This window comes from Triticum dicoccoides, chromosome 1B (genome assembly GCF_002162155.2).
Source record: "Triticum dicoccoides isolate Atlit2015 ecotype Zavitan chromosome 1B, WEW_v2.0, whole genome shotgun sequence".
Lineage (NCBI taxonomy): Eukaryota > Viridiplantae > Streptophyta > Magnoliopsida > Poales > Poaceae > Triticum > Triticum dicoccoides.
Genome location: NC_041381.1, coordinates 553054207 through 553066557, shown reverse-complemented (window position 1 = coordinate 553066557; position 12351 = coordinate 553054207). Strand labels below are relative to the sequence as shown.

General features: G+C 46.1%; 1 protein-coding gene across 3 annotated transcripts; it reads right to left on the bottom strand.

Annotated features, from left to right (window-relative positions):
- Positions 1-3965: 3965 nt before the first annotated feature.
- On the bottom strand, positions 3966-7409 carry LOC119348693. 3 transcript variants are annotated; one of them, XR_005169078.1, is made up of 2 exons: positions 6957-7409; positions 3966-6738 (listed from the first exon to the last, which is right to left on the bottom strand). XR_005169078.1 is itself a non-coding variant. In XM_037616668.1 (2 exons), the coding sequence occupies exons 1-2, from the start codon at positions 7256-7258 to the stop codon at positions 6084-6086; spliced, it is 315 nt and encodes a 104-aa protein (XP_037472565.1). In that variant the 5' UTR covers positions 7259-7409; the 3' UTR covers positions 3966-6083. The 3 variants fall into 3 exon arrangements, 1 of the variants encoding a protein (XP_037472565.1); XR_005169079.1 differs by lacking the exon at positions 6957-7409 and having other exon boundaries at positions 3966-6096; positions 6686-6945; XM_037616668.1 differs by having other exon boundaries at positions 3966-6096.
- Between the last annotated feature and the right edge of the window lie 4942 nt (positions 7410-12351).

The following is a 12351-nucleotide window of genomic DNA, read 5'->3' as shown; positions in this document are numbered from 1 at the left end:
CGCCAAAGTCGCTCTTCTTTTTTTCACGGGCCACAATGACCATGCAGGACACGCACGCAAAAATTTGTCGCGTTTTGACGCTGTACGGATTTTCTATGATTTTCCGCACCGAAAACCCGTAAAGCACTGCCCGGACGTGACGCAACGTGCGTTCGTACTCTGATTTCGTTCATCTCTGGCGTGCGGTCACTGGGCGGGTCCCCACACGCGCTGCCGTGCATTCCGGCAAACCAAACTGGCACTTGCTGTGCAACGCGGTGGTTTCGGTGCGAAATGGTATGTACCAAACACCTTTCTTTCTGTAACTTACAAACGTGCCCAATTTTTTTTATCGAATTGTATCAACATGAGAATCATGCATGCCAATTTTATGTGCATTTTTGGTCTGTTTGCATTTTGTACGGTTTTTGGCTTCGACAGTCCTAAAACACTGTTTTTAATTTAAAATTATTTCATACCTATTTTTTTAAAAAATTTACAAATTCCTTCTTCTAATTTCTTTTTTTCTTTTTCTTTTTTCCTCTCTTCATCTTTTTTTATATAATTTTTACTATCTTTTCAATTATACCGGTAAACTATTTAATTTTAGTTCCTTTCGGTCACTTTTCTTTTATAAAATGATTCACTTTTTGTCTATAATATTTCATACTAAATTTTTTATGTGCATTTTTGGTCTGTTTCCATTTTGTACGGTTTTTGGCTTCGACAGTCCTAAAACACTGTTTTTAATTTAAAATTATTTCATACTCATTTTTTAATTTATTTTACGAATGCCTTCTTCTAATTTCGTTTTTTTCTTTTTCTTTTTTTTCCTCTCTTCATCCTTTTTTTATATAATCTTTAAATTATACCAGTAAACTATTTAATTTTAATTTATTTCGGGTCAATTTTCTTTTATAAAATGATTCACTTTTTTCCATAATATTTCATACTAAGTTTCATCACTCCAACATAACGATAAACAATACTTCATTTAACATAATGACGGTTCATTTTACATTAAAACATAAAAAAGTTAATTAAATAGGACTTAATTAAACATAACGACCTAATCTAAACCTAATCTACTCGTCGTCGTCGGAGGCGACGAGGTCCACGATCTCGCCCGCACCAACGTCACCGTCCTCGTCACCGTCGTTGTCGTCGCTGCTCTTGACGCCGTCGTCCCAGTAGCCGCCGTCGTCTTCCTCCTGAGCCACCTGCGGCTGCACCGCTTCGATGGCCGCTGCCGCGTCGACTGTTGCCTGCAGCTCGGCGGCCTCTGCTGCCGCCGCCATAGCCGCCGCCGCGTCGAGTGCGGCCTGCAGCTCGGCGGCCTCTCTCGCCTCCGCCGCCGCCGTCGCGGCCGCCACTTCTGCCTGCGACGCCCGTAGTGCGATGAGATAGCCGGGGCAGTCGTCGGGGTCGTCGTCCTCGCGCAGTGCGAACTGCTCCAGCGGGATCTCGACGATGGGAGGGGAGGCGGGCCGGGCGATGGCGGGAACCGGACGGCAGGACGAGGTCGGAGACGGCGCGGCCGCTGGAGGGGGACGGCGGGGCCGGCGCGGGGCGGAAGACGAGCCGCGCGCGGCAGACGACGAGCCGCCCGGGCCCGACGACGAGCCGCCCGGGCCCGACGACGACCCGCCGAACCGCAACTCCCGACGAGCCTGCGCGACGACGGACCAGAAGTTCTTGCCCTTCCAAAATCTCGTTCGGCCGACGATGTTCCACCGGCCGCCCTCGTGCTCGCGAAGCTCGGCCGGCGTCGCGCCGGGCCCCCTCGTCGGGTACCCGTCGGCGGTGATGTGGAACATGCGAGGCAGACAGCAGCCCGGCGGCACCATCAGCCCGAGACGGATGAGCTCGTCTGTCTCCTACGTGCCCAGGCTCGTCGGCCACGAGCTACCGCCGCCGTCACCGTCGGACGCCATGGCGGCCACCGGGAATTGGAGCTCGTCGTCGGTGGAGCGCGTCGGTGGGTGGGGTGAGCGGGTCGAGGCGCGTCGAGTGGAGTGGGGGGAGGCAAACGGGGCGACGAGCGGTGTTTTAAACGCAGGCGTCAGTGGGTGGGGGAGGCCGTCCGGTAGGTGACCGACACCCGGCGTAATGCCGGCATTAATGGCGCATCGGGCCAGCCGGCGCGTCGGGAACCGCCCTTGACCGACGCTTAGACGGCACGCAACTGCCCGTCCCCACACGTCGCGTCGTCTTATTTTTTTCCCGTCCAGCCGACGATACGTCGCCATGAGTACTTCGCTCGACAGGTCACGTTGTTTTTTTTTCTTCGGTCGTCGTCGTACGAACGCGGACGGACGCGTGTCACGCCGTTTTTTTTTCTTTGGTCGTACGACGTCGTACGTACGTGGACGGACGCGTGTACGGGGTAGTCGGCGTAGAGCCCCCGTCGCGCGGGTACAGCCCCGTCGCGCGGGCGGCGGCTTTTTATGTGCTGGGACAATCTTACCCTTTTTAATGAAGGGGTACGGAGCGATCTCAGTCGTTGTTGTGTTTAGGGGTTGTACCGAAGAAGTGAATGAGAATACATGTGTGTGCACTTCTTGGCAAAAGAGAGAAACATGAAACGAATCTTTGCATAGATGATCTTACCAAACAATCTGGACAACGAGACATCATCCTTTGCCTGCTACATGAAAAATCGCAAGATCCCAAAACCATCAATCAATCTATTTAGTGCAATGGACATGTGATGTTCTGCTCAATACTGTGGACACCGGTAGGCTAATGGCAGCACCTCTTCTCCTTTTCAGCTGCTGCGTGCAGTTTGTTGTCGATGGTAGTCAATGACAGTGCAACTCTTGGGAGCTATAGGCATCCAGTCGACAGAGACTGATTCTGGGGAGAAGGCTAGTGGGCATCACAAAATGTTGTCGATGGTTCTGGTCAAGTGTGCTATGGATTTACATTGCACTCATCCAAGAATTGATCTCAAGTGAGAAATCTCCTCCAGTACTTCTTGTAGTCTGGTACCTCCGGATCGATTCTGCAGAGCTCTGTGCAACCTCCGGATCGATTCCATAATCATATCCAAGTCCAGACAGAATCGGGGGTAGATGAGATTTTGAAAAGACAACAGGCTTAAAGAAAGGCAACTTCTCGCAGAGATACCTCATCTTTTTTCTTGACCTGCAACACAAGAGTGGAATAAATTATGCAGTGTCGTAATGATATGAAGCATCATTGTCCGGTATTAAATCAGAATTAATAAAATGACGTTACTTGTTCAGCAGCATGCTACCTATTCCATGCAAGTAATTGATAATAACCTGAATTTCACACCACATATAAAGTGTCCAAATGTTCTTCCAGGCCGCTTTATATGCAAGCTCGGTTTTTTATACACTGTAGCATGTTAAACCAAATATCGAAGACTTATACCAACCTGTTTAAGGAGCAGCAGGTATTTCTCTGTCACTTTATGCTTCTAGGTTGGGTTTCTACTCCTTTTACAAATAAATGCACAAAATACGTATCACAACCATAACCAATGAGGCACCAAAAGGTACTCCTTCCATTTCAAAATATAAAGCGTCTTTTGACTGTCCAAATTTGTGCTTTGACCAACAATAGCCAAGTAATATATAGCTTACGTTGCACAAAATAGCTTATGATGCACAAAATAGACACCATTATATTCATGTCGAGGAACACCATCGTCTGATTATGATTTGTCAAAATAGACAAATTTACGGTCAAGGTTGAACAACACACTTTATTTTCAAACAGAGGGAGTAACACTCTAATGTCTGTTTCAGTCTGATGTGTGTTGCTAAGATATGGTACCCATAACCTGTTTGTGAGCTATTAAGATGGAGAATGCATACTCCACATCTGTTTTGCACGAAAAGGCGAATTATGGATTCAAATAAAGATAATTCATTGGCTGCCAAGAAGAGTGTAAAAAATCTAGATCATGTGCCCTTATCACTTTGTAGCTTTGTTCGTACCTCTACGTCAACACAAAGGAAAGTAAAAGTATGATGACAGTAGATTTACACAATAACTTACAATCTGAGTAACCAAATGTAGAAGAAGACCCATCTGATCATCCGAATAATATATATACAATCTGCATCGTGAGCAGTACATTCTTAACCTAGATCAGGAATTGCAAGTAACAAGAATTTTTTAAAATTATCTCTCCTAGCTGTAGACTCTGTTGATTTTTCTAAAGTTAAATCCCTAATTAATGGGTTCACAATTCTTGAGGGATTTTTAGTGGAGTTCATCTCACGGGTATCTGCCAAAGGCCGTATGAGGCAATAGAAGTACAGAACAGAGTGGTTGTAGCAAGAAGGATGTCAGCTGGATCTTCTCATTAGAATTGTCGGTGGTGTGGATTCCTGAAGAAAACCAGATGGTCCATAACAACTCCTGCAAGGTTAAGGTGTGATCCATCAGTGCCACAGGTTTGAAAGATGAGAAGGATAGGGAGTAGCCTCACTGTTACTGTCACAGTTTGAGAAGCGATGTAGAGAGCACCAAGGCCCAAGAAAACAACATATAAGTAGGTCAAAGCATACATATGGCTGAGGAGCCCGTGAGTTGCAACGGGCTATACATATTTAATGCCTCAACACCAATTGTGTCTCAATATAGATTTAGAACTTTATTAGTTCAACACTGGTTGTTATTATTTTTTAAGGAGAGATCTGTTAAATACATAATTACCAGAAAAATCAAACATAAAGGATATTTTGTTGCAATCAGGGGTGTCTAGTGGTGAACCTTCCCTGATGCACTACTTTCCCATGGTTTTAAAAATTTATAAACAATGTAAAAAAACTCACCTGCCTTTAATATTAAAAAAAGAAATAAAGGAAAAGAGGTTGTACGTTGCAACAGGGGACATATATATATATAGGGTTCAAAAACAACTTATGTATGGCATGTTCATTAATTTGACAGAAATTGTAGAATAATAAGCCTAAATAACAAAACATATATATATATTTAGCCGTTCATTACCAATTTATATATGGCATGTTTATTACTTTGCCAGAAATTGAAGAATAATGAAGCCTAAATAACAATGCATCAGGAGAAATAAAATCATTTTTTATGAACTAAAAAAACTCTGATCCAGCATTTCAAGTTATTTAGATGCTGAGCTTAGTGCTGACGCATCGTTGTGCATAGTACTATGTTATATTACACGGTGGTGGTGATACAAGCATGATGAAATTGAGCATTATGAACTAAACTCTTGCCTGAACTGTAACAAACAGCCCCATGACCATGAACTCAATCTAGATATTTATGTTACCTTCTAAAATCAAGGCCCTCGAGTTTATTTAAAGCGGACTGTTATTTAAAACCAAACCAGCACTCAGGTGGATAGAAACCATGCTGTATGCAGACCACCCTAGAACTACATCCTTTTCTTGCATTTCTTCTAAAACTTCTCCAACAACATCTATCCTGTTCAATGCCGCACGACTGGTCATTAGAATGCAACATGTGAGGTTATCCGGCTTAATAATCTTCACCTTCATCTCCTCAAAAAGGCTACGGATCTTATGATGTTGGCCTAACTTCATGCAAAGGGACATCAAACTATTGATGAGGCAGAGTACTGGCTGAGATGCCAAGTTCGTCCATCAATAACTACGGTGTTGTATATCGACAGATGTGATGAGCACCTTCGAAGAACACTTTAAGAGTAGAGATTACTCAAGTAACTATGATTCAGTAAAACTGGAAGGTTATCATCAGCATGTCCTGGTATCAGATTCAGAAGGTTCTGTAAATATTGGAAGATATAACTGACATGAGGCAACATCGGGTAACCCTGTAGTAGCAACCTGCCATTATAGAAGTTGCATCAGAACAAATAGAAACGACCTAGTATCATGAAGTTGCATCAAAATATGAAGAATGCCACCCTTTCTGGAGCTAGTGCAGTCCTGAATCATTTAGTTCTATATCACAAATACCGCATGCCATCTGTCTTTCGAGTTCATCGTCAGACTTCTTCAGAAAAAACATCACAAGCCCAACAAAAGCTTCATCTTCCACCAAAAGAGCAATTGCACCGTTGCCTTGCTAAAATGCTTCAGTTTTGTTAACTTGATTGCTGTAGATTACCACACTGAACTGAAATAAACCAAAATAGGACAGTGGAAATTAAGATTTCAGACGTCAAGTTAATAATCATGGAGAATTAGCATCACTTTGAAGATTTTCCGGAGTGGAATCAAAACAGATTTTGTTATAGATTGACACTAAACAAAACAAACACATTTTTAAAAAGCGTAATCTCGATAATGAGAAACATCAGAAAGGGCATTAGACGTGTACACAGATAGTCCTAGCAAATATGTAACACCAGTATTTTTCAAATTACTCATAGCAAATCTAGATTGACACTAACCCTTCTACTAAAAATGTCAAACTAAACAGGAACTAAATCTAGATTCCACATGATTGATTAATTAAGTTGGCAGTTTTTTTAAAGAGAGTTGGCAGATGATTTTAACCTCCTACAACTTCTTGCTAATGGTCACCGACTAACAATCAAACAAAGACCTGCACAGTGCTTAACCAGTAGTAATTCAGCAAATTACAATTTAATTGAAGCATCAAATTAATTGACAGATTCTTGCTCATGGTCAACGACTAACAATCAAAGTAAGTAAATTGCCAGCATATGGATGCAGAGGCAGTTTGTTGTGGCGCTTTGGACCTCTGGACCCTGAGGCAGACGAGGTTGCAGTTAGTCCTCTGGCCGTCAATCACCTGTACACAAAATCTATGCTGAAATCACACATCCAGCCACAAAATCTATGCCGAGCACATGCCGTCTGACAGATGAATGAATCTCCGCGAATGAGACAAGTTTTAGCGGGCGATGCAATCCAAGACAAACAGGTTAACCCTGAAATCTAATTCTTTGCCCAAACAATCAATTTGCAAATCCAGCGATGGTAGCAGAGGGGAAGGGGCTGGCATCTTACTCGTGGATGTTGGTCTCAATGACCTGGCAGACGAAAAGGGAGATCATGGAGGTCTTGCGGGCCCACGACTGGGCCTGGGTGATGACGCCGCAGACGGTGATGATTGAGATGACGGCGCGCTGCTGGATGGATACGCCCTTGACGACGGCCGGATCTGGAGGGGAGGTGACGGCGCACTGCTGGATGGATACGCCCTCGACGACGGCCGGATCTGGAGGGGGTTGACGCTGCGTGTGGAGGCCACGCCCGTCGCAGTGCTGGCGGAGACTATCGGGATGCGTGTCATAGGAGTGGCCGCGCATGGAGAGAAGGATCGGGACGGGGAGATGTAGCCGACAAGGCGGAAGACGGTGCGGCGGCCCGCTCCTCTCGGACCTCAACGTCAGCGTATGTGGTCCGCCCGAAGGCGGCGGCGTATGGAACCCTAGCCCAGGGTTGGGACCCGAGAGGAAGAGCTGGAGGGGAAGGGGCACGGGTGGGTGGGTGGGGATGCGAGGGGGCCTTGCTCCCGGTTCGTCCATTTTTTTGTCCGAGGAATCGCTCGTACCTGCCCTCGTAGGTTTTTCTTCGTCGGTTAAATTTCGTAGATTTTTTTTACATCGGTTTTTTCTATCGATCGACCGGAGATTTGCACGTGGGAGCATCGCGAACTCATTTTTTTTGCCGCTGGTCGGTTGGGGGAGGTGGGAGGGAGGACGAAAAATATCATGATAAGTGGGACGAAAATTGACCTGCGGAGACTACCAACAGCTGCATTAGGAGTAGAGTCTACAGTGCTCCGAAAACAATGTATAAGAGCTATTTGGCTGCCCAAGAATGAAGCAAGACCAAGGAAGAAGAGTTATTACAAATACAAATACAGCAGAAAGCAAGCCTTCCACGAGACAAATGAAGATGAACAAGGATATTCAAGAAAATTTACCTCCAATTTCAAAATATCTTGCCAATCCGTCAAGAGCCTACACGTGCATCCACAAACTTAAAATCGCCCACAACAAGAGCAGAGAACAACCTTCGTCTCTCTACCACTACATTACGGAAACAAATCTAGGCGGATGATCAACATCTCAGATCTAAGAAGAGGAAAAAACTCTTAACTAGATGAACCATTTCCATGTATGCACTACTGCATCACGATCTCTCTCCTATGTACCAACTAAATGTACCAATCTTTGCAAAAAGAGAAGTTTTGGGCCCACTTACAAAAATTAATAAATAAATAAATAGCTAATTAGTGCATGCGGCACGGCGTGCCGCGGCGCACAACCCATGAAAAGCATTCACTTACTTCAAGCATTGAAGAACAAGACCAGCGGTCATGAGTGGCAACCATACTCCCAAGAGTTAACTATCAGGAAAGCAATCAAAGAAGAAGGATAAGAAAGCTTCTTCCAGTGCTACCCCCACTGACACACGGTATGCATCTGTTTAGAATTTGTATTCAGACTGTAGCTTCATATAAAGCAGAGTAGTGACTACCTTCTACCTATGTACAACAAGATGATTTGATGGTATATATACCAAGGCGTATCATTCTTCGAATTGTCGGCTCGGCCATAAAGCAGAATGTGCAAGGGTATCTTCGCTGCACATATCTTGATGGCACGATACAAGCGTTCGTTCATATGGGGACGGCACACTCTCCAGGCAGCATCCATGAAAATCCTTTAATTTTCAAAGGAGAGCCTGTTGCCACGCAAGAGGAAGCCGAAGAAGGAGCTGCTCAAGCAGCACTGAATTACATTTGTGAAAACTACAGCATCACCATCAAGGATTATAATTACTATATGTCGCAGGCGACAAAGGAGAAACTTCTATCAACCCAAGAGAAAATGCGTGCAAAGCATTGGCAGTTTAACATGGCTAGACGTCAAGTCGCTGCTCACCAAGGTGAATCTGCGACACAAACAGAGATATCAGCACACATATGCAACGATTTTTTTGATGCGGTGCCTCTTCGTATGCATCCGCAGCAGCCATTTACTGAAAACCGTATCATCAGTTATACGTGTAGCTGCCCACCTATGACACGACTGGAACACTTCGCAAAGGCGCTGTATCATTTCATAATCGGATCTAACCCCAAGGGAGGGTATTCCAGAATGATTTGATTTGAGACTCCAATGATGTTTGTACTCATGCTTGAGCTCTTCTGCTGTCTTGTGTATCTTCCCGTCAATGCAATTTCCCGTCGTTTTAGTTTCCTTTCAGCACGTTGTGTTCAGTTACAGTAAGAAAATCTTCTCCATAATGTGAGTTATTTACCCCAAACCACCACATTATGGGCTAGGGTAACAGATCACTACCACATTTGAGGCAGGGCACAAAAAAACACCAACAATGGGGCTAATCTGTAACGCGGAGCACTGACGCTGCGTTTTAGCCCAGAAAACAGCAAAACCGACAGGTGGGGCCTTCCTGTTGGGATGATGTGGCAAAAAAAAATCACGTGGGCAGGTTGACTAGTCTCTTTCTCCTCTCTCTCCTCTCTTCTCGTGGTTCCCATCGGCCATGGCTGACCTCGGTTGCGCGGCGCCGGGGGGCTGGATGGAGGTGGTCGTCGCCCACATGCCGCCGACGTTGGGCGAGCCGTCGTGAAGCACAACGTCGAAGGCGGTGACCCCCTTGGAGTCCATGAGCCTCCGCACGGGCGGAGCAACACTTGGTGGTGGTGATGTCATCCGTGAGGGAGTGCGCGTCGCGGACGGGGCTGATGGGCATGAGGTCAACTCCGCCGACGAAGGCGCCGGCGGGGGCACGGGCGACGGCCACCTGCATCCAGCCCCTTGGCGCCGCGCAGAGGTTGACACTACTAGGGAAAACCTTATACACAGAATCTTAGTAGCAGCGCGGCTCAAAAAGAGGCGCTACTGCTAGTTAGCAGTAGCGATCTTCCGAAAAGCGCGCTGCTGATGAAAATTTAGTAGTAGCGCTTGATGGATAAATCACGTTGCTACAAAAAAGTACCGATAGGACCCAACAACCTCAGTTTACCAGCAACGCGGTGGCGCGACGCGCGCTACTGCTAAAGCAATAGTAGTAGCGCGCTTTTTTTTCACGTCGCTACTGCTAATTTTGAAATTGTCCTCACGGTTGGCCCGTTTAGCAGTAGCGCGTGTTTTTAAAGCGCGCTGCTGCTAAACCCTTAGCAGTAGCGCTCTTTTCCTCCCGCGCTACTGCTAAGGCGCAACACCCCACCACCTTTTCCCCACCCGTCCTCCCCTCCCCTCCCTCATCTCCTCTCCTCCCTTTCCCCTACCTCCCACATCCTCCCTCTCTCACTCTTCTTCTTCCTCAAGACTTCTCCCCCATTACTCTCCCTCTTCTACCTACCTTTCTCTCTCTTCATTACTCCTAGCTAACTACACCACCTCCATTAATGCATTTCCTTTATCTTTTTTCCTTCCCTCCACTAGTTGAAGTTGTCTCCTCCCAAATTAGCTAGCTAGGTAGATGTAGCATTTATTCAAGTGACCTATTTGATCCCTAACTAGATCTATCTTTGTCAAGAAGAGCTTTGTGCACTTTTGATCTCCCTACATCATCATCTCCACCGTGTGCTCGATCTCAAGATAGAGGTGATTAAAATTTCATGCTTTTGCAAAATGGAAATATGTGTATGTGTGTGTGATATGATAATTGGGCAATATTATGAAATTGTGTGTGTGGCATGAGTTGACGCCAAAATGTGCTTTTGAGTTGCCTATGTTTTGCCTAATTGTCGATTTATTTCCGTTTCGGTGAATTCCGGGAAAACTCTAGATCTATATATGTCCTATTTTAGGGAAGGTCATGCTGAATTTTTGTATGACTTTGATGCATGCACGCATTTTTATAATCAATTTGTTTTTTATTACCGTGTAGACGTTCATGATGGTCAGTGGAATGATGGTGGACAAGTGGTTGCGGTCGGCGGTGCAGGACATGAAAGAAAATAACCGGACAGAGGTTTTATGTCCATGTCGAAAATGCAAAGGAATAGTTTGGCTCGACCCCTATGACGATGGTCGTGTCGAAGCGCACCTGCTCATGACTGGTTTCATGGATGGCTATACTCGGTGGATAATTGAAGATGAGGATGATGATGTTGAGGACATCGAGGGGGCAGGCAATGATGACACGGGGCAAGACAAAGAGATGATCGATAATGGCGACGGGGAAGAGGCTGGACATGGCAGCGGAGAAGGGGCGGACATGGCGGAGGAGAAGGGGCCGGACATGGCAGCGGAGAGAACGACGTGGACTCCACGCAGCAGAGTTCATCGGTACTAAGTTCAATCGTGCAGGACCCTCATGTTCAAGCATTGCTTCGCAAGGAGACGAGTACTGAGAGAGCTGCTTCTAGAGAGGAGGCTAAGCTGGAGCAACTGGTGGTAGACTCAAACACTCCATTGTATGATGGTTGCAATCCTGAGGTGACCCGCTTGAGTTTCACACTCCAACTCCTGAAGTCGAAGGGTAAAAACAAATGGACCGACACTAGCCTCGATGAGCATCTCAAGTACCTAAAGGATGTTTTTCCAGCGGGGAATCTATGTCCTACTAGTGTTGATGAGGCCAAGAAGATCGTGTGCCCTCTTGATCTGCCACACGTCAGATACCATGCATGCATCAACGATTGCATAATTTATCGGAAGGAGCACGTGGAAAAAACAAGCTGTCCGGTCTGCAACGCTTCTCGACACAAGAAGGCTGAGAAGAAATGTCCCCAGAAAGTTGTATGGTACTTACCGATCACTCCCCGTCTCCAGCGGTATTTTGTAGATCCCAAGGAAGCAAAGCTAATGCGCTGGCACGCGGAGAGGAAGAAGCCCGACTATGGAGATGATCCGAAGCTGAGACGCTTCAAGGATGGAAGCCAGTGGAGAGCGTTGAACAACTTCTATTGGTATTTCGAATGTGATGCAAGGAACATCGTGCTTGGCGCATGGACCGATGGCATGAATCCGTTTGGCAACCAGAACACCAACCATAGCACATGGCCCGTGTTTGTGTGGATGTACAACCTCCCCCCTGGTTGTGCATGAAGTCGAAGTACATTCACATGAGCAGGCTTATTCAAGGGCCGAAACAACCAGGAAATAATATTAATTTGTATCTAGGGCTACTTCAAGAGGAGTTAGACACGTTATGGAAAACACCGGCCAAGACATGGGACGCCAGCAAAGGCGAGTATTTCTACATGAGAGTCATGTTGATCACGACGGTGGACGACTATCTCGGTTACGGATATGTTGCAGGCCAGGTGTGCCATGGATATTGCGGATGCACACGGTGCATGGATGATACGACGCCTCAGCAGCTAACGTCAAGGAAAGATGGCGGGTTTGGGAAAATCGTGTACATGGGGTATCAAAGATGGCTCGAACAGGACGACCCGTGGAGAAACTGTGGA

Bases quoted from the DNA above. Each gene is read 5' to 3' on its own strand.
- LOC119348693 (XM_037616668.1), bottom strand. From the start codon at position 7,258: ATGCGCGGCCACTCCTATGACACGCATCCCGATAGTCTCCGCCAGCAC.